The 23,426-nt window shown below is 40.8% G+C and overlaps 1 protein-coding gene across 1 annotated transcript; it reads right to left on the reverse strand.

The window, feature by feature from the left end:
- Positions 1 to 410: 410 nt before the first annotated feature.
- On the reverse strand, positions 411 to 14,034 carry GGA1 (golgi associated, gamma adaptin ear containing, ARF binding protein 1). Its single transcript, XM_053469729.1, has 17 exons — positions 13,945 to 14,034; positions 13,363 to 13,447; positions 10,038 to 10,113; positions 9,577 to 9,675; positions 6,966 to 7,089; positions 6,756 to 6,856; positions 6,147 to 6,227; positions 5,534 to 5,671; positions 5,278 to 5,359; positions 4,932 to 5,039; positions 4,640 to 4,807; positions 4,248 to 4,309; positions 3,327 to 3,481; positions 2,554 to 2,735; positions 2,224 to 2,393; positions 1,430 to 1,540; positions 411 to 1,091 (listed from the first exon to the last, which is right to left on the reverse strand). The coding sequence occupies exons 1-17, from the start codon at positions 13,973 to 13,975 to the stop codon at positions 981 to 983; spliced, it is 1,884 nt and encodes a 627-aa protein (XP_053325704.1). The 5' UTR covers positions 13,976 to 14,034; the 3' UTR covers positions 411 to 980.
- Positions 14,035 to 23,426: the final 9,392 nt, after the last annotated feature.

Raw genomic sequence — 23,426 nt, forward strand, 5'->3', positions numbered from 1 at the left:
TTCTGTAAACTAATCTTGTAACCAAGACAGACTTTTTGATATGCAGAGCCGTATTTCCAAAAGTGGAGAAACATCCGAGACAAAGTATTAATATAGAGTAACCATCCCAAAAACAAATGCAATGTTACCGTCGACTGCTATAGCACTGTCCAGGTTTTAGCTTGAAAACTATCGACAATAATATAGTTACGTGGTAATTTGTTTTTTGGTTGCAGTACATAAAAATAAATAAAAACAACCCTGTATATATCTGTATGTAGAAATATACTATGAATCACAGTAGGTGAGATTTGTCCAGTTCGTATTTAGTAGAGTCACTGTAAAAATGTTATGTGCCTGTGCCAATATTAATTTGGAGAAAGTATAATGAAATGATTAGAGGAACTTCTATCACAATAGGACACACAATAGAGACTGAGAAATCATGTTTATGTGCAGAGAAAGAAAGGAGAAAACAAGCAGGAAGTGAAAACAAGTTAAGTCTTATGCAAGAGGAAGCTTTTTGTACTACCGACAATATTTGGTGAGTATTTCTTCTGAGGTAAAAGGACAGGTTTCAGGAAAGGCCCCACTGGAGGTACTAGACCATTTCAAAATATAACTAGAAAGGATGGGTAGAGCAAAAGCCTCATATAAAAAGTATGGGGCAACTGTTAAAAAGTGGATTTTCTTTCCTTAGAGTAACCTACCAATTACTCTGGTACCTGGTGGCAATTCATGTACCCCCAGGGGTATCCATTAACAGCAGAAAGTAAGACAGTTCTGGATAAACATAAAAGAATCTCACTAAAGAGCAGCCACATTAATTCATGATGATGTATCTACTGCAGTTCAAGGTGTGCCCATCATAGTCATTTCTGCACTACATTTGCTGGACGCCACCTATGGGAGTGGATCTTCCAAGTAAAGTGAGGAGGCGCAGTCACTTTATGCCAGTAAAGTTTCTGCACCGCTTGCCATCGGTTTTTCTTGGTCATGCTCTAGAGGTTCCCCCACTTCTCAACTGGTGGGAAGTCTTCTATGTCTCCCATCTCATCAAAGGCTTGCTCCCCCTGGGTGTAGGTCAGTTTGTATCGTAGACGCACCTTCTCCTATGAGCAGGGAAAAGACAGGACAGGGTAATGAAACAAGCGCCAAACAAGACAAATGCAGGTGTATGTAGAAAAAGGCACATTAACAATACAAGAGGTGGGGAAATACAAAAGGAAGTCTATTCAATAAGCTATTAGCAAGTCTTTCATTTTTTTTTTTAAACATGGGTATGAAACAAGGAAGTAAATTGATAACTGTATGAAGATTTTTTAAAGGGTCAGAAATACACACATCATCAAATAAGCAATCCTAGTTTCAAAGTACACAGGACAAAAAGTGTGTACTTTGTATTTATTGCTGTTGTGCATATTTACATGTCTTATTCTTTGAATTTTACCTTGGTGGGATTAGCCAGCAGCAGCACCTGAGTGACCGCAGATGGAGGCAGTATGGGATTGAATGGAGGGAGCTCATTCCCAGATGCTGGTTGCAACTTCACCTTCATGGTCTTAAAGAGAATCAACAATAGAGGACACATAAGAAGAGGGAGTGCAAAGCAAAGTTTTAAGTTTTTAATAACAGAGTATCCTGTAATTGATATTCTATTCAAATGATTGCCAGACATCCAATTTAGTGACAGGAGACTGGCAATGCACCGAAAAGGTTTACTATCTACAAATAAAAAGGAGAAATTGGAATTACACAGTTAAGTAAGGCTTACTTGCAACAAAAGTAAGGTTTACAGAATGGTTTACTTCGTTTAGAAGGGGGAACAAAAGCAATTTTACTTTCCTACTGATGCTCACATCCCCTGTTGCCTGTCTTCACTGCAGAAGCCAGCCTCTGACCGTACAGGAGCCGGCAGTGTCCAAAAAGAACGCTCAACACCAGTACAGTCGGAGAAAGGTTTCTGCTTTGAAGGCCAAGGGGGGGGGGAGACAGCAGGTGGAAGTGAGCATTGGCAGGTAAACTTCTTTTTCTTAAGCACAATTCTGCTAACCCTACTTTTAATAAAAGTAAGGTTTACTCAACTTACTCTTCTTAACGCTCAAAAAAGTGTTTAATGCCACTTCAACTGAGTTTTATCATGTGACATGTTACTGGCAAAAACATGTTTCTGAGAGCATAGCTGGGTAGTTAAAGTTGAGAAGAGTAACTTCCAAGTAAAACCATATGATACGCTTTGCTTACCTTAGGCACAGCAGCCTGGAAGCTGATTCCAGTGACAGGGAGCGGGGCTGTACTTAACATGGAAATCACAACCACAAGGATGTCCGGCCTCCCCGCAGGGGGATCCTGAGCAAAGTGAAAAAGTACCCGAAAACTCTGCTGATCATATACGGTTACTGGGAGTATACTACCTGGGGAAAGCAAAAGGATAAAAGGAAATCATTGATCATTTAAAGCAGGCCTGGAATGGAGGGCCTAGTGTGAGAAATACGTAAAGCTCTACACCACCAGTTAGTTTGCCCCAAAATATGATAAACAGAATCATGCTCAGCTCATATCTTTGAAACATACTGGGTTTAATGGAATCCAGAGGCACATGGACATTTGCCAGAGAAATTTCTGTCTTCACAGGGGAATGTGCAAGCTGCTCTCCACCAAGTGGCTGAAGGGTCCCAAGTACAGCTGCAGGCTGTGCGACAGGAACAGTTTTACACTGAAGATCTCGCAGAGTTGGTTTATGCTGGGGTTTTTCCCTATTTAGACACACAGCATTAAGTAGCCAATGGTAAATACAATGTTAGAAAAAATCTACTAGTAATTTACGTTACTACTCAAGACAATAGAATTTTTGATTTTCTGTTCAAATTGCTCTGTGAGCAAGAGGATCATTTAGATGACAACATTCTTCACATTTTTATTTTAACACATAAACTACATGACATTTGTACACATAGAAGCCCAATACATTCTATTGAGGGACACATTTAACCCCTTCCGTACCGGCGTTCGCGTACTGCGTCTTCCCTTGAAGACCGCAGTATTATTTAAATATTTTTGAGGGGGAGTGGCTGTTACGGATCGCTGGGATACCTGGTACGTCCCGGTCTGTGGGCGACACCCAACCGGGAAGTACCAGGTACGTCATCGGTACGGGAGGGGTTAAAATACACACTTTTCAAGTATACTCAAACAGTATTATACAAAGTGTAATATAGACAAATGTTTCTAAAACATTCACCCATGTACACGAGACAGTTTCTGCTTTCCTTTGATTTGATAAAGCAAGCATAAGAAAGACTAACCATAAAGGGGAAAATTAGAAGATACGTGCAAGGTGCTCTCACCATCGTACTTGGGGACCACTGGGCGGCAAGGACTGTTGTAGAAGAGTTTTTCCTAGTAGATCTAAATCCTCCAGGGCTTTACTACCCTGTGGGCACTGTTGTGGAAGCGAGGAAGCTCCTTTTTCATTTAAAGCAGGATTCGTACTTTCTGAAGACTGGAAGTGATAATGTTGGTTCATATCTGTGTATGTCATTTATGTGCACACACATCATTAAGTTTAACAGCAACTACTGAGACACAACCTTTAAAACCTTATGTTATATCAGACTATTTGTAAAAATGTGTTTCATGAGAAGCCCTTGAAAAATAGAACATCTTCAGATTTCTTTCACACATTCAGTATTAGTCAGTTTCAAGTATAAAAGGCTACAAAATCAGTCACAGTATAGTAGTATACTTGAGATTATGCCAGCATGGTCTTTTTTTAACTGTTAAATTATGTCCATGTTGGTCTGCCTTGCTTCTTGTATACCATCAGCACCATTGGGAAATTTAGTAATGCAGAAAATTCAACAAATGGACAGATACGCACCTACAACATTTTATGTAAGAACTGAACAGCGTATTTTGTATATCACACTTCATGTAAATAACACCTCAAATTCTACATATTAAAACAACTTGATCTGCAAGTATAGACTTATTGCTGTCCTTCATTAAGCCTTTGTACAGAAATCAATGGATACATGTATGCTATGGCTGCTAGAAATACGCATCAACCCCTTTAAGCCTCATCAAGGTCTATTCGTATTTTCTGACACACTGATAGACAAAATAACTGAATTCTAATGTTAAATTTGTGGACGCTTATCGCATATAAATGATGCTAACCGTTTGTATGGAAAGTTAAGCCAAGGCATAAAGAAGCTACTATTTATCACTGCTAATCCGCAAGAAAACGTGGACTGAACTCGGGTTACCTGGAAAATAGTCCATGTGGATGACTCTAAAGGTTGTGTGGAGGGAGCAGGATCATTTAAACCTGGGGGAGACAAAATAAATGCTTACTGCAATGCAGTTTCTGTTAAATTTACCTAGAAACAGAATTTTACAGTAGATAAGAACCACTTCGCCCATCTTGCATGTCTTTCAAATTTAAAGCAACAGTTTTAAAAATGTACCTTTTGAAATAAGTATGAGTATTATTTTGCTCTTAATAGTGCTGCTATAAGTACTACCTTTTATTTAAATAGAACTTTTAAAATGAATGATGTTCTAAAGAAGTACTTGGCAGAGTGGCTTGTAGTTTAAAACACTCAAACAGGAGCTGGTCAGTTAGACAATGTAAACAGAGACTGAAAACATTTGTTACCAAGGGACATGAGCTCATCATCAAGTAATGATATGGACGTGGATGCGGTATGCTGTAAAGGGGGACCAGAAGAAGGCTGCAAGGGCATGGCTGGAACAGAAGGATATGAAGGAGCACCAGCAAAGGCCATGTCCAATCCTGAAAGATCCAGCAATGCAGAGGAGCTGGCTAAGTGGAAAGAGGAGAGAACACAAAATGACATTCCAGACATTGACAAGATGAGTTTACAAGGCATTTTAATAACTTAGAATAATACAATACTCTGTCTGTGGAGAATAGTGCTCCGTCTAACCTGGCATGCTGTTGGATGCAGTATCACCATTGATCTCCTCTCCTTTCACCAGCTCCCTGTACGTATTGATCACCTGTGTCAAACTGTCATTAGCTTGCAAGATTTCCGCTAGATGCAAGAAAGAAAAGTCTGGTGTTAAAAGTATGCTACCGAGAAGAAAACTATATGCATGTCTCAAATAGGCACTGGTAGAATAGGAGCGCTTTATCTGAAGGGACTGGCAGAATAGGATAACTTGCATGCTTTTGTGAAAAAACGACAATACCTATTCAAGCTAATAGCCCATATGAGCATATCGCTGGAACCTGCCCATGTTTGTTTGGTTTATAGGAGTCATTCATCTTACCCAAGGCCTCATCGTTGTCTTCTGTGTCACTGGCCAGACGGAATAGTGTGGGCCTCATTTTTTCACAACGCTGATACAGCTCCTATGGGTAAATTGAGATTGATTAAATTCTAAACGAAGAACAATAGGGCAATATAGCTCCAACCCATCCTTTATAATTCATTAAAAATAAACACTATGTAAATCAGATACCAGTGATAATCAATGTACCCTAATTCACGACACTAGCTGATCGGTCCCTACTGAACACAGATACCTTCATTAAGTCCTCGCTCCCCTCCGATGTTTGCCCTGATTTATACGTGCTCAGCATGTCACTCAGTAGCTTCACATTGTTGTTCACTTCCTCGATAGCGTTAACTCTTTTAGAGATTTTTTCCATACGTTTCTGATCCTAACAGGGATGTGGAAACAGCAAGAGAAAGAAATGTTAAGACACAGACAGCATGAGAAGGAAAATCCAGAAAATGTGATCTCTGGGTATGATTGTAATGCTTTGGAAATCGTGAGAAATATTACTGGCTTAAGGCATTTTAGGTGTTATACACTTTAAGTGGGCTATAGCAGGTTAATTACATTCTAAACTACAAGATTTGGATTTTCAGAAACAGGCTATACTGATTCCTTATAGAATACACAATACCCATGACACACAATCACAAGAAATAATTTTCCTTGTAGCATTAACCTATTTTTTTTGTATGGTTTGGGAATGTACACTGGCATGCATTCAATGGGTTAATATAAGTATTACAAACACTCATGTCAATGAGCAGAAATTTTAAGCAAAAAGCACATCTTAATGCACTTTTGTGAAACGTCTTTAAGATGGTTACACGTTGGTTGTTTCAACCTTGGAAATGCCTTACCTCTTGGACCATTTCCTTAATCAATTTATTAGCAGCTCGCAGATCTTCTGGGTGGGAACTTTTCAGTAGTCGGGCTAACATCTGTCAGAGAGAGTTTGTCAAGTTTATGAATGAATAGATATGCAGCGCATGGCTTATAAGCACTTTGATCTGTGAATTACATATGAGACTAAATACGATTCTGTGCAAACACAATAGGTTTAGTTAATTGATATTTTATTTTGCATTACATGACAGTTTAAAAGTCAAACAAAAATCTCTAACGTAAAACCGAACAACATGTTTAAGGCAACTATGTGCAAATAGTACAAATATGTTATGTTAACAGGCCTAAAATATGTATAATTTTGCATACAAACTGCCCCATCTTATTTGCAAACAGGATTTAAAAGAAACATGGGATATTTTGGTAGGACTAAGGCTTGTATAAATTTGTTTTCATGTGTTAAAAGTTCCAAGGGCAATTAGGAAAATTCACTCACTGAGCAAACACAAGTCTATACATACTAACATCCCACAGAGATGAAAGGTATTTGAGTGTAAATTAAAAGCGTGATAAGAAGCACTGAGCTGTACTACTCCAGAAGAAATATTTTGCACTCACTTTACCTTAGACTTATCATCATCATCAAATATGGCATTCTTAGGTCTAGGAGGGGGAGGGGGGATCATTGCATCAGTTGGTAGCTTGGGATCTTCTTTCAATATACCTGTGAAGAGAAAGTTCCATGTAAATAAAAGAATATTGTACAATAGTGTACAAGTGAAATACAAGCAAAAACTCTTGCCAAAAATATACCAAATCATATCCACACTCACCTTGTTTCTTTAGCATCTGATATGCCTCCGATATCTTTACTTCATCTGGAAGTCCTAGGGTCCAGCTGTACAACAGTTCCAGAATCTTCAGCTTTACCTTTTCTGGAGAACGAGTGCCTAGATACTATAGAAAAAAACCAAGCTCAAATACCCATTCCAAATGATCGTTATCCACAACATTTTGGAGTGTTTCTGTGGGAAATTGTGCCCATTCATCCAGTAGAGCATTTGTTGAGTCAGGCACTGGTGGTGGAAGAGAAGGCTGGGGTGTTTCATGGGGTTGAGGTCAGGACTCCGTGCAGGTCAGTCAAGTTCTTCTACATCAAACTCTTTTAACCATGTCTTTTATTGACCTTGCTTTGTGCGCTGGGGTAGTAATACTGGAAAGGGGGGGGACTACATATTGATGTATATATATTTAGAATGCAATGTCATAAAAGTTGATCTTGATCTTAGCCAAAATGTAGAGAAGTGATCTCATTCTGCTGAAGAAAACTAGTGCATCACTTAAGGTGTATGCACAGGAAAAAATGCTCACACATTTAACATATAGAATAACTGATGTAGGAACAAATACTTCCTAATAATAAGCATCACTTTTGATATCCACATACTATACAAATGTATAAAGATCAGTTGAAAATATAGATCGATGATTATGTTTGTTCTACGATGTCACCAACCCATTCCTATATGCAATAATTCTTCTGCACTGCAGTAGGTTTTGGCAGACAGTCAATGGTCACAAAGAAGCAGGGCAATGGAATTTAAAATGAAAGCAACTAGGGCTGCAACTAACGATTATTTTAATAATCGATTAATCGGCCGATTATTTTTTCGATTAATCGATTAATCGGATAAAAAAAAACAATATGCAAATTTTTCGTTTATTTAAAAGAATTTAATGAACTGGATGTTAAAAAACAACTTAAAATTTACATTAACATTCTTATTTTGTTATGATGTAATAAAAAACAATATTTTCAAAGTACAAGAACCCAAACACAATATTTATGAAACAAAATAACCCCAAACATTCTGAAAAGAGGTGGACTATTACTGTTCAAGAAACTTTGCCCCAGCACTTTGCACTTTGCACCCAGCACTTTGCACCCAGCACTTTGCACCCAGCACTTTGCACCCAGCCCTGGCACTTTGCACCCAGCACTTTGCACCCAGCACTTTGCCCCAGCCCTGGCACTTTGCATCCAGCACTTTGCACCCAGCATTCAGCACTTTGCACCAGCACTTTGCACTTTGCACCCAGCCCTGGCACTTTGCACCCAGCACTTTGCACCCAGCCCTGGCACTTTGCACCCAGCACTGGCACTTTGCACCCAGCACTTTGCACTGTGCCCCTGCACCCAGTCTCTAACTCTGCCCTGCACCCAGCCCTGCCCCCACATTCTGCCCTGCCCCCACACTCACACTCTGCCCTGCACCCACTCTGCCCTGCACCCACACTCACACCCTGCCCTGCATCCCCACCCCCACTCTGCCCTGCACCCAGTCTCCCACTCTGCTCTGCACCCACACTCACACCCTGCATCCCCACCCCCACTCTGCCCTGCACCCAGTCTCCTGCCCTGCACCCCCCACCCCCACTCTGCCCTGCACCCCCACCCCCACTCTGCCCTGCACCCCCACCCCCACTCTGCCCTGCACCCACACTCACGAACCGCTCTGTGCGAATGGAGCCACTCGCACAGAGCGAACCGCTCTGTGCGAATGGAGCCACTCGCACAGAGCGAACCGCTCTGTGCGAATGGAGCCACTCGCACAGAGCGAACCGCTCTGTGCGAATGGAGCCACTCGCACAGAGCGAACCGCTCTGTGCGAGTGGAGCCACTCGCACAGAGCGAACCGCTCTGTGCGAGTGGCTCCATTCGCACAGAGCGATTCGCTCTGTGCGATCCGTGCACATAGACATGAAGAATACTTACCTCCGGAACGCGTCACATCCGTCACGTAGCTAAAAGAAGGCGGAGACTGCAGAGCGTGTAGCAGAAGCGGGGAACGCTCGCGGAGGTAAGTAAAAGGAGCCGAGTGCTCCAACAACGAATTGATCACTCGATTAATCGATAACGGAAATCGTTATCGATGATTTCCGTTATCGATTATTATCGATTTTATCGATTCGTTGTTTCAGCTCTAAAAGCAACGTTACAACAAAAATATTGCTACAATCATCTCTGCTGAGTAAAGTTAAAATTCTCTCAAATTATCTAAAAAGACTTGCTAGAAAGGGGACTCTTAACACACTTGAGTTGCTGGATAAACTGTGTTGAAAAGCCCACTTCAATGAAATTTCTCCATTTCACATGACAAATACCAATAGAAAGACTATTGCTTATTAAAAGCTACTCCACTTGACAATCAGCACATACATTTGGGGATCTTTAATGGCGCAAAACAGCAAAATTCAGCACAGGAAATGCATTAAATATGATCCTGGTATAATGCTGACACGGGAATTGGGTGGCTTTCTAACACACATCTAGCGTATTTTTATCTGTAAAATACACTATATGTGTTAAACTTAAAATGCAGAAAGCGAGTAAGGTGTGTTTGCCACAGCATTCCAGACTTCATAACAAGCTTCAAATCTCACCTTTGGAGAAACGACTTTTATCAGCTCATTCAGAAACCGGAATTTTCCAACCTCGCTGTGAAAACGCTTGCCACAGTTTTTCATGCATGCCTCTAGGACCTATCATATAATAATACAGGAAGTGAGAAATATGGGCATAAAAATTATCAAAACAACGTAAAAACATGGTGCGGTGAATAGCCATCAACCATTTTAGGAAATATAAACGTTCTACCTTTGATTGTTATGAATGATAAGACATTTTACTAGTCTAATCAAGCCTAGCTTTACATGCAGTGCTAGATTATGCAAATGTTGTATTTGCATAATTTCAAAAATAAAACCTATATAATAAAAAAAAATGAAATATATAAAATTGTGAAACCCTAGTCCCAACTAATAGTCTTGCCATCATACATAGACTAAATTACAGGAATCAGTCACGTTAAAATAATTAGAAGACGACTTATTTGACTTCTTACCGTCAAAGCTTGCATGGCCTCCCATTCCTGTGGAGATTGTATCTTGTGGGCTAAAAGCCTGGTTGCAAGCTGGGGCCTGGAAGTCAGAAAAAAAGATCATTATAGTAGCTATGGACTTTTCTCCATCTGGAGCTCCGTGGAAATCGTCTCCTGGGTTTGTGAATTCATAAAAAGACCACATGATTTGACACATACATGCACAATGTTTCTACAGATCTCAAGAGATATCCGCTACTCACAGCTTCGCTTCATCAGGGCTTGAGTTTTCACACTCAGTAAAGTGGTAAAGTTAAACAAAGGAAAAAGCTTTATGTGAACCATTACATAAATATAGCAGTTTTTAAAATACACAGAACATGAAGACGGTAGAAACCAGGGAAGAATCCATGCATAAAAGTACATAATGGGCGAATCTTCACTGCCACAGGATTTAGATTCCCCTTAGTTTACCCCCCCATTACCTCTAACTGCACATTAAATTAACCTTATTAAATTAATTAAATTAACCCTCAGTCCTCAGCATTAAATTAATCCTAAAGACCCCATCAACCATAACTGCCCCTAAATTAACCCTAACGACCCCATCAACCATAACTGCCCCTAAGTTAACCCTGAAGAACCCATTAACCCTAAACACCCCATCAACCATAATTGCCCCTAAATTAACCCTAAACACCCCATTAATGATAACTGCCCCTAAATTAACCCTAAACACCCCATTAATCATAACTGCCCCTAAATTAACCCCCACATCCCCTAACTTTCAGCAACCCAAATATTAATTCTATTCTATAGTTAGATGAATTGCTGGGCCATGTGGATGCTATAGGAAATGGGCGGGCCAATCATCAGTGTGACTGCAGAGAGGGACTGGGAGAAAAAAGGGGCGGAGCCAGAGTGACTGCAGGGAGAGACTGTAAGTAGTAACTGCTGTGAGTCACACTGAATGAAAAGGATAATAAAATGAGGGGCATTTTTCAGATTATTTGCGCTAACCCCCCCCCATTTTATAATCGATAAAAATCAATTCAACTAATCAATAATGAAGTTTGTTCGCAACAATTTTCATTATCGATTTATTTTTAGTTGTTGCTGCTCTACTTTAATGTATTTTATATTCTGTAAGAAATCGTGAAATATGAGTATAGTTTTGTGCCCTAGATGTTTTATTCAAATTAGCTAAACTGTATAAAGCAAAATACCGTATTGGCTCGGATATAGGCCGCCCCCGTATATAGGCCGCACCCTAAAAGTTTGGTGCTTTTTTAAAGAAAAAAAGCACCAAAAAACATGCTGTCACTCTGTCCTCTCCCCCCCCCCGAGATATGCTGCCACTCTGCCCCCCCCGAGATATGCTGCCACTCTGTCCCCCCACGAGACATGCTGCCACTCTGTCCCCCCACGAGATATGCTGCCACTCTGCCCCCCCCGAGATATGCTGCCACTCTGCCCCCCCCGAGATATGCTGCCACTCTGCCCCCCCCCGAGATATGCTGCCACTCTGCCCCCCCCCAAGATATGCTACCACTGTCCTCCTCTGCCCCCCCCCCCGACTTACCGGAGCAGACTCCCGGGTGTCTTACGGGGACGGAGGGGGACATCTATGCACATCGTGTATACAACTCCCGGTGCCGGCACTCAGCGGAAGTTCCGGCACCGGAAGTTGTATACGCGTATTGCGTAGATAGCTTCCGCCGGCCCTGCAAGACACCCGGGAGTCTGCCCTGGTAAGCCGGGGGGGTTAAAATCGCCGTTACCGGTGAACGTCCGTGCGATGCGCTTAGACAACCTCCCGTGCCGGTACCCCCCCCCCCGTGGAAAGTGCCGGCAGGGGAGGCTGTCTGAGCGTATCGGGGAGTAGGATGCAGGTCCCCTGCACCGCTGCGGGGGATCTGTATCCTAACCCCGCTGCCTGCCCGGCGCTGCATGTCCCGGGCGTCGGGCGCTAGACCCCGAATATAGGCCGCACCCCCACTTTAAAGACTTAAAGTGGGGGAAAAAAGTGCGGCCTATATTCGGGCCAATACGGTAATATGAAACTGATAACTGTAACAGATTCTATGTTGCCTTACATATATTTTTCAGGACCTGGTAAAAGTTCCAGACAACATTGGAAATGGTGGCAAAAGTCTTAGTCAAAGTTAACAAAAACTATTCAGTGCTTTCTGTTCCTTCCAACACGACTCTTATGATTTGGAACAATTACTTGTCCCTTGCTAGTTTTTTCTCTAGGTTTTCGCCTCTACTTACCGACTTCCACTTCAGTCAATGATTTCAACGGGAATTCAGCACTTATCAACTAGAATCGGAGTCTTACTAAGTAAGCGCAAGAAGTGTGCTTTAAGAAGAGGCAGCTAAGGAAGTTGTTAAATGAGACAGAAGTTTTAAATGTATAAACACCCATAACAATGATACCTGCATTGACTTAAATGCAGTAAAATTTGCATTTAACATGAAAATAGGACTGGCGTGCACTGGAGTTTAGTGCTTTTGTTAGCCTCATGTCAGAGGTTCCTGTAACTCTGCATTGACCCGATTCATGTTTACATATTCCTGGCACGTAGGTTGGTTCAGGGGTAATATCTAACAGGCAAGAAAAGGTATAAAGAGTATTTGGAATTTAGTTCTAAAAGAGATGTCAAATAAGCACGATTCCAGCTTTGGAAAGGATGAGATCATTCATACATCACATTAAAAAAATTGTATTCACGCCATGCTTTAATAAATAGTACAGTACAATGCAGAGGTTCCTGTAACTCTGCATTGACCCGATTCATGTTTACATATTCCTGGCACGTAGGTTGGTTCAGGGGTAATATCTAACAGGCAAGAAAAGGTATAAAGAGTATTTGGAATTTAGTTCTAAAAGAGATGTCAAATAAGCACGATTCCAGCTTTGGAAAGGATGAGATCATTCATACATCACATTAAAAAAATTGTATTCACGCCATGCTTTAATAAATAGTACTGCCGTATCCTATAAAAAAAATAGCTTTCATGACATCATAGCTGTATAGGTTTTTTTTTTTTTTTATGGGTGTTTACACTTAAAGGGGATTTTTCCATAAAATATCATGTTTATTCAGACATATGCAGTCACGCACACACAGCTTAGACATGATATAGAATAGCCACACTTGAAAGGTAGAAAAACTAACAATATTGAAACAAACAGTATCAGTGTAGAAAACTGACATAAGGCATCTAAAACAGGTTCATTCATAACTCCAAAAGCTTTTAGAAACTACCACCATTCTCAATGCTAGTTAGTCACAGGGATATAGGATGATCGATATACTTTGACCATTGGTACAAAAATCCTCACCCTTCAAGCTCTCGATTCAACTGATCACAGAAAGCCTGAACATCTTCCCAGTCTTGTTCCTTGTTTAGAGGGTTTGTGGCCCGGTCTGCATAAGAAGAATGAAAACAGGAACACAGTCACATGATGGTGCATAGACTTGCCAACAAACTAACACCGGTGGATGACCATGCAATAGGGACAATACAAGTAGAACAGCAGTGCAACTGGCAGAACCTGTGCGTCAAACCCATTTAATGCTTAGGAGTGACACATCTGAGCGGCGCTACACGGAGAAGCAAAGGGACCTAACACCATATCACAGAATAATCACACGTACTGCAGTGTCACCAGGACAAAACCAATGGCCAAAAGTATTTTAATATGAACGGTAACGTCATATACTGAAGTCATGGTAGATAGCTGCAACACAGAGAAACTTAGAAAACACGTCACGAGTGCCGGTGGGAGACAGAGAGCCATTTTACGTCACTGGTATCATACGGAAGTAGCGGCCTTGCCTGTCACTTTGGCTATAACACGCAACATGCAGGCTACCTCACTACAACGTCAAACACGTGCAACTCATCCCTACTCAATACTCACTAATACGGGCTTCTAAGCTCTCCTCGTCCATCCTTTGAACGAAACAGCTCACTCGCCACTTCCGGCTGTGTCCGCGCCACTTCCGCCAGGTTCTGAGGCCGACCTTACCTCACTTCCGCCAAGACGCCAGTCATACCTGTGTCGCGCTTTTTCTGCTCTGCCTTGCTTGGAGTACGCCCAATTGCTGGAATGCACCTTGCGCTACTGTAGTGTTAGTTATTTTTTTATTATATAGAATTCGCTAACATTTAACTTTTGTTTTAGGGGTGGGATTCGAGGAGTGTTTTAATTTACATTATCACTTTAGAAGGGACAAGCGTCTCCCTTAATGTGTAGCAGTTGCACCTGTTATCTTTACCTCCTATGGGTCCTTCTTTTGTGACCCAAATCCCTATATCACACTTTCCTCCTCATATCCCGCCATGGTGTCCCTCTTTGGGACATATTACATTTATAAAGCCAAACTCCTTAGTTAGGTACATAGGTATAATAGGCTACAAAATCCTATTAAAAAGTGTTCCTCTTCAGCATTTTGACATGTTAGGACCCCTTAGGATGCATGCCTCCCAACCAATGTTCCCTCTAATTTTTCTTAGTTGGTGTGCGCAGAAAATTTCTCTTGTGCAATAATTTTCACAAAGCAAAAATTTTGTGCGCACAATATCCACGCCACATAAAGTTTTAAAAAAATTATTTTTTTTTCTTTTTTGGGGAAAAACTGTTGTGCGCACAATTTTTGGACGTGTGCACTCTCTTAAAAAGCTATGTGTGCGCGCGCACAAGCACACAGCTTAGAGGGAACACTGCTCCAAACTGTCCCGCTTTGCGCGGGACAGCCCCGCTTTGGTGCCAAGGTGTACTTCTGTCCCGCTTTCCAGCACAAAGGTAGATCAATGCAATATCTGGGACCACAATCCTGTTGTCCTGATTTCATTCTACAGTTTCTAGGACACAGGAGAATGTATACCGCACTTGCAAAAAAATGAAAAAGAAAAATACTATTTACTGGGAGCTCAGTGATGTCACCATGATGATCCTGGCCTGGCTACTTGGTTTCTTGCTATCCGTAACTGCAGAGCATCAGACAATAGCCTGGAACATCTGCTACCAGTCTACAAGTGACAATAAATACACCTCCATCTGCATGTCAAAGAGACTTTCTGCATCTTGGGACAGTATAGATTATAGAAATACGTGATCTGAGAGACTGTGCCCCCCATCTAGGAAAGGGCTGACGGTTTTTCGTACTAGACACTGATAACCTGACTAGAGCCAAGCCATAAGCATGTTTGGGGAGGGGAGGAGTTGGGGGGTTTCTGCTACTCTTGTGTTTAGATGCCTTTGGAGTTTCTCAACGGGGTGGGGCTGACTCATGGGGAATGCTAAATGGCTAATTAACAATGTCATTGAAGGCTCTGTATGTCCATTGGACCCTAGGGACTTATTACCCCAGTACACATCCACCCAGAGGGCCCCTTCCTCCTCCTACCACCTCCCTTCTCCTTTCCTTCCCTATTTTTTCCCATACTGCTTCCATTCGAAGAAGACATGGAGTGCTGTATGGAGCAATTCCTAGACAAGACTCCCATGATGTCTGGGAAACTGCAGACTAGTCAGAAGAACAGACTACAGACACTAGAAGGTGAGATGGAGGATACAGGTTCGGTCTCCTCTGCCCCTTCACTACTACAGGCCCAGAGACCATGGTAGACCGTTTATCTTATATCCTGGAGAGCAACCTGGGAGAAATTAATTTTGCAATAAAAGCAACGAGACAAGATGCCAAATCTACCAATGACAGACTGGATGAGGTGGAACACCAGATATAAGCATAAGAAACACAGATAGAAACTCTCCAAGAAGCAATAGACCTGTTAAACAATTAACTACGCTTCCTAGAAGACAAAATAAAAGAGAAAACAGGAGTCACAGAAACAACCTAAGACTCATTAATCTGCCAAAGTCTCTAACATGAAAATATCTCATGTCATTTATATCAACAACACTCCACACTCTCCTATAGCTTAAGATGCGCCCAGCACTTCCTCACCCCAATGAGAGTTGGGAGGCCCAGTGAGAATGAAGTCACTACAAATAAACTTAAGTTCCCTTTTTTTTTTGTTTTCTGCAGGGGCATGAGGCAGTGGCGTTCCCTTTCTCATTTTGTTCTAAAATTCTTGACAGCCTTTGAGGATGCCTTGGGTTTTATGATAAATCTAAATAAATTGTAGACCTTGTGGTTAACAGGTCAGCTTCTCCCAGACATAAAACATGCATGTCCCTGGCACATTTTAACACTTGGGGATCCTCTTTCCGAGGGACCCAGATGAGCTGTATATACCTAGAAACAGCTTGTGGGAGATGGAAAGCCTCCCAGGGACTACTGTGGAGAAAGTTTTGTCCACATCGTGCGCATTTGGAATGCTTTCTTGGATTGTCTGGTAGCACCTGCTCTGGCAACCTGTGCACTACTCACGGTGTTAGTGTAAAGAAAAAACCTTGGCTTTGCTTTGTTGACTGGGAGTCCAAAAGTACCTTTAACTCTTATTCTTTAGGGAATACAGGCAAAAGATGCCACAGGTAGATAATCAGAGTTAGCTTGCTCAGTATTAGTCACCCTCAAAGGCTTTGTCCAATGAGATGAGAGTTAGACCCTAAATAGGAGGTCTATGTCTTCTTTAAATTATCTTTTCGGTCTCCCCTGGTCAAAGAGGATGACTTGGTTCTAAGATCTCACAAATGAATGTACCAGAGAGGCCAAAAACGATTTGGACAATTTTTCTGGGAAAGGAGTACATTACATATTGCCCTGAGTTCAAGTTAGGGCAAAATGGCGGCGCTTTTGGTAACATCATCTCCCCCTATTGGAGGATCTGGGAGAGAACTTCACCAGAAGTGTTGTTATTGCCTTGAGTTCAAGTTAGGGCAAAACGACGGCAGTTTGGTGATATCCCCTCCCCAAACCGCACAAAGAAAGGTTGGTTAAGTCACATTTTCCCCATCTTAAAATCTGACGGTTCAGTTTGTCCTGTCTTCAAGCTTCAACTCTTTCAAACCAATTTAAATTGAGGGCCTTCAGGATCTCCCAATTATTTTACCTCAGGGGTCGTGGATGGTCAAGATTGACCTTCAGGACGTTTTCCACTCCATTCTACTTTATCCTCCTCCTAAGGTTATTATGATTCTGCTGGAAAGACTGGATCTTCTAGTGGACAGTTACTACACTTGTGCATTCAGATTCGTAAGAATTAAAATTTTACCAAAATTTGCCAATTCCAGCAATTCGTATGAATATCTTTAAATGAGGAGGGACCTCCAACGAAACAAACAAAATTGAGGCAAAGAGCTCCGTAATTGAGGATGTGCCCAGAAGCTCCGCCCTTTTGTCAAAGTTTACTAGGAGGAATAATGAAGATAGATTCACTGAGAAAGAGCAGCATTTCTGCACCTCCCTTTCTCCGTGAATCTATGTGCACTATTCTGGCCTCTCTGTCAACTTCCAAAAAAAGGGTGGAGCCCCCCGTTCCACCAAATCCGGAAGCACTGCCCTTTTACAGAAATTCAGCGGGAGGCTGTGTCCACGGAGCTTTGGCCCAACCTAACAAGACACATGGTGCCCCAGACGAAGACAGAAGAACAAGAGAAGAAGCGAAGCTGTGCAGCAAAGAGAATAAATGAGAGTGTAAGAGAACGTAAAAGATGTCTGGTCAGAACCAACTTTAGTTTTCCACATCAGTCTCCTTGAACTGCCAGCACTGGTTACGCACTTCCAAGATTGATACAGAGTCCCCTCCTTCATCAGTAGCCTTCTGCATGGACAACAGGACTGCAGTTTTCTACATAAATGGAAGAAATGAGCTCCAAACCTTTTTTCCAGGACGCTCTCGTCCTCCATATATATGAGATATATCTAACTATACTGTGTATGTGTGTGTGTGTATATATATATAGATATATATCCACACACACATTATTTGTTGCCTACCAACACAAAATTATTAAAAATATGTTTAGTTTATAAGAGGGTGTTTAGCCCCAAAAATATATAAATTAAATTATATGTTGAATAATATTTTATTTTTCCTTTTAAAGTACCGTATGTTTTAGGTGGTAGTGGTTCATTATTAACTAGTGCAATATTCCAAAAAGGCAATAGATGTCTCTACAGGATCAAGAAATGAAACTGAATCATTGTTACTCCCTTGATGTGATCTCTGTGATGTAATATCTGTCTTGCATGAAATTACCAGGAAATACATTGACTTTTTTTACATGAAAATGTATGTGTGATTACTGTTTTTCTAAGTGAGTATGCTTGTCAATCAGATCACCTGCTTTAAATAAATCCTTAGGTTTATCTATGGTAAAAAAATAGGGGGTAAAACAATTCAAAGAGAAGTGTCAGGGAATGGCTCTTGTTTAACTTGAGTTGTAAATGGGTTTATAAAGAGCACATTTTCGAACCTGTGGACTACAGGAAGGATGGTGTTCCATCTACTCTGTTAGGGGCATTATTAATACCACTATTGGATATCTAAACCATTCACACAATTAATCATTTAATCAATGTTGCTAACAGTGATTCTTAATAGCTTTTCAGGAGGTAAATATATAATAAGGTCATCTGTGTTTAAGCAAGGTTTTTAGCTGTGACATCCCAGGGACACCTGACAAATTCAGGACCACTGGCAGTTGTGCAGTGAAAGGGGAGTCAGACACAAAGCATAGTTTCTTTGATATACAGAAAGATGGGAATTCAAATATTTTTTTCTTTGTCAGATACACTATATGGCCAAAAGTATGCGGACACTGGCTTGCTGGACATCCCATTCCAAAACCATTGATATTCCATTAATATGGAATTATCTCCACTATTTTGGGAAGGGTTTCCACAAAATGTCAGTGTGTGTATGTGTGGGGGGAATTTATGCCCAATAAGCCAAAAGAGAATTCAGCCACTTATGTTGGAAGAGGCCTGGCTTGCAATTGGTGTTCCAAATCACCAAATCATGGATCTTGCTTTGTACACAAGAGGGCACCGAAGGGCCACATATCTGTAAACCCAGTCTTTTTTGGAGCTGCAGTAAGATCTAAAGACAGCCTGCACTTTCCACATTCAATGGAATTCAGCAAAACCAATGCTGGTACATTGTTACTATGTACATGCCCAGTCATGTTATCATGCATTTTCTTCTGGCTGGCGTGAATGCTGACACCCACTAATGGGACCCAGCAGGACAGATCCAGGAGGATCAGCCCAGGCCCTGCTGGAATCTCTGATTGCACACATTATGATCAGCAATGTAGGACTACAGAGCCTTGCGTACAGGTCACATTATCAATAAAGTGTTGCACCTACCACATCCGCCAGGTCCTGCGTCTTTTTGCCCCTGCTCATCCGCAGCGCTCGCAACCCTATGAGTCGCAGCTCTCGCGCACACGGTACATCAGTAGAATGACATGCACAACGACGCTGTTCTCTTGCATAGCCTGGATGACTTAATTCTCTATTCCATTTTCCTGCCCTTGTTCCTATTTAAACTCTTAGTTCCATTACTGTAGTGCCCGTTCAATAGAGTATTACTGTTGTTTGTTCTGGGTGTTTGTGTTTCCAGTTCCTTGTGCTATATCTGTGTCTACCGTATACCGAACCTAGGCTTGCCTTTTGACCTTGATACTGTGTCGCCTGCCCCCGACCTCGGATATCCTCGACTTTGCTTCTGTACCGCCTGCCCCGACCTTGCACTTGTATTTGGCTTTGTCTTGTGAGTCTGCTATACCATCTCTGCTACGTGGGCCCAGATACCTGTACTACCCCAGGGTCCTGCATAACATAAAGGCTTTAAAATTATATGGAAATAAAAATGTTAGGGAGCCCGTAAATATGACAATACTATTGTCCACAAGATATAAGAGGGATCCTCAAGGGGGATCACCATCTAGGAACAATGCAAAATAATAAAAACAAATACCTTTATTACCCACAAAACCCCTAAAACAGAAGTCTTAAATAATACAACATTGGGGTAATTCTTAAGGGATTGGTGTGGACATATAAATATGGGTTAAACTATAACTGTTGCTGAACATTACCGTATTTGCTTGAATATAAAACAAGTTTATTTTCAGACCTCGTCTTATATTTGAGGTCATCTTATAATCAGACCTCAAATAGAGGTCTGGATATTAGACTAAGATCCAGACCACCCTCCGTCCTAGATCCTCCTCTCTGACAGCCGGTGTACATATGTGAGATGCGTGGAGACAACCTCTGCTGCTGCCGGCACTTCCGCTGGGGCTTCTATGACGGTGCGCCGGCGTCATATGATCCTCCGGTGCTCAGTCACGCAGCCATTCACCGGCTGCCCCCAAGAGACACCAGGGAGTCTGAAGCGCGGGGGATAAGTCTGGGATGCATTGGTAAGTCTGGGGGGGCAGAGTGGCATACAGGGGATATAAGGCATATCTGGGGGCAGAGTGGCATATCAGGGAGGCAGAGTGACATATTGGGTTATAATGCTTACGTGGGGGACAGAGTGACATATCAGGGAGGCAAAGTGGCATATAGGGGTATAAGACATATCTGGGAGGCAGAGTGGCATATAAGGGGTATACGGTACATCTGGGGGGCAGAGTGGCATAAAAGGAAATAAAAAAACAAAAAAATGCATTTTTCTCAATCATAGTTTTTAATTTGAAAAATATTTTAATGTGAATTAATATTTACTAGTAAAACTTTTTTCCTATAAGGTAGTCTTATGTTCAGGCCTTTTCTTTTTTTCCTAAATTAATATTCAGATTTTTGGGGTTTGTCTTATTTTTGGATTGAGTTCAGCAGTAGCACCTTTTTTGGGTCTAGGCTTTCACACATTAGCACCAATAATTATTATGTTCTTTTAATATGGTTATTTGGTTACTCTATCACACGAAAATACTTTGGTGGATAGGTGTAACAGTGTAGTTAGAACTTCCTCATCAGTATGGTCTTGATTATCACAGCCCCTCTATATGATTTTATGGTAGCTGCAGAAATATATTCCTAATTAGTCTGCTTACTACATACATGGGTGCTGCAGGCTTTTTTTATGACTAGCTATAGTGTTAGTACACTAACTGTGCAGCTAGATGTAAATGATAGTAATGTTATAATTTGTTTTAAATAAAAAGAGAATGCCAACACATTTACCTTGACATGTTTCTGTAATGAATTTAAAGATAACTTTGTAAACGCTGTATTTGTTACATCAGCCGCTGCAGTAAGATTGTGGGGAATATAGTGTATTAAGTTAAATTATAGAAAAAAGTCTGATAATCTGGGGGCACTGAAAAGATAGCACAGACAAGCTGTTTGGGGGCAAACATGGCACATGCATGCTGTTTGGGGCAAACATGGCACACGCATGCTGTTTGAAGGCTACAAATTGCACAGACAGGCTGTTTTGTTGCAAAAACTGGATTGGCAAACTGTTTGGGGCAGAAACAAGCTGTTTGGAACAAATGTGGCACTGTGTTCTATATATATGCTCCTGTGTTAAATTGTATGAAATAATGAAAATTATTGTTGAATATTGTATGAATATTGCATGCAAAGGGAAGGGTATGAGAATGATGAGGAAATAGAGGATGGGTATAGAGATGATGAAAAGTTATGTTAGGGAGCATGAAGATAGAGGGGGTGATTGTGTTGAAATATAGGGTGATAATGGAAAGGGAAAGGTGAATATACTTTATAATGGAGGATTTGACCCTATTCTAAATAAAAATATTGGAGCCAGACCCTGATGTGTGCAGTATGCTCAAAATGGCACCATCAAATATGGGGCTCACATGCAATTATTTCCAAGGCTGGTTTAATTCCTAGTCTGAATCGCAAAATGTGAAATGAACATGGCCTAATTTCTTGTTATATATTACACAAACTTTTGGACTAATGTTAATGTAATTATTTCCTATTGATAATGTATTAACAATGCAAGCTTTGTTGAAAGAGATATAAGAAATGAAAAACATATACTGCCTTGAATGGATTGTTATGGACAGTCTTAGTATTTTAATGATTGCTCCAGGAAATATAAAATGTAGCATGTACCACTTTGACTGATTCATTGTATGAAATCCACTTATCCAGTCTGGCTGACTTAGAGAATGATTTATGTCAGAATGAGCTAGCCCTGAACAACCCCAAACAAAAAGTAAAAAAAAAATCATGTAGCAGTATTTTCTAAGTATAAAAGCTACATTTGAACTGAACAATTAGGACCAGAGAGTTGTAGTTTATCACTAGCTGCTATTTTCTGCCAGATAAATGTTTCATGTTTTTGCTACGTCTTTCCTCAACTATTATTTCCCTCTTTCTCATTTAGTATACAAATTTTATATATATATTTTTATCAATTACTGCATTTAATCATGACTGCTTGGCCCCCAAGCCTTAAACAATCCCACCACCCCAAGCCACCAACCCTCAGCCAATATGGCCACAGCTTTATTATACATCACCAGCCAATACAAACATGAACCAAAACTGCCAGCTGTTGGGGAGACCCGACAGGCAGATACACCGAACATAACCAAGAGCTCTTGTTCTGGCTACCATCAGCCTCCTCAGAACTTGTCTCCCCAAGCCTTTTCAAGGCACAGGATCTCCCAATGAGAAGGGGCTGTCCACAAATGTCCGCTGTGACTAGAAGAATATACAAAAAAAAAACAAAAACCCCACAGCAACAGGAAAAACAAATATAACATGATAATGGGGGTGGGTGGTGCACTGTCTGTCCCACAACTGCCTGAACAGCAACAGGTAAGGCTAATATTTTCTTATCATTACAGCGACACTGTTGCAAACATTTTCCCTAAGTTTTACAGGTATATATGTTATGTTCATCTAGTATAGTATAGGGAAAACAACTTCCAAAAATATATTTGTTAACTTCCTCTAATGTGCAATCTATATTTGTATGTCAATTTCATTTATTGAAAGTTTTCATTAATTTTTTTTTTAATTAAATCCCTACCTAACTCTATCTATATATTTTATATATATATATATATATATATGTATAAATATATATATATATATGTATATATATATATATATGTATATATATAAATAAAGAGCCTTATAATACTTGATTTCCTCCAAAGTACCAGGGAAAGTTACTCAATCTCGGTCCAGCCTTGCTTCTCATGACTTTGTAAGGGTGGTCAAGGGAGAAAGGAGGAGAATTCTTCTCCTCACAGAGATAAAACACTACCTTGTTTTAAGTCAAATGTATCCAAATAATTACAGAGTTAGGTAGACAAAAAAATCTGAAGCTATATATATTTTTTATCTTTTATCATATTTTGGCAGGTGCAGAAAAATAATAATTTTAGGCTACATTATCAAAGGTGCATTAGGGTTTGGTGTTGCACGTTTACTTTGGCATTCAGACAGTTTTTGAATAAAGGCGCTGTGCTATATTAACTGTACCATCTAGTAT

Source organism: Spea bombifrons, chromosome 6 (assembly GCF_027358695.1).
Source record: "Spea bombifrons isolate aSpeBom1 chromosome 6, aSpeBom1.2.pri, whole genome shotgun sequence".
Classification (NCBI taxonomy): Eukaryota; Metazoa; Chordata; class Amphibia; order Anura; family Pelobatidae; genus Spea; species Spea bombifrons.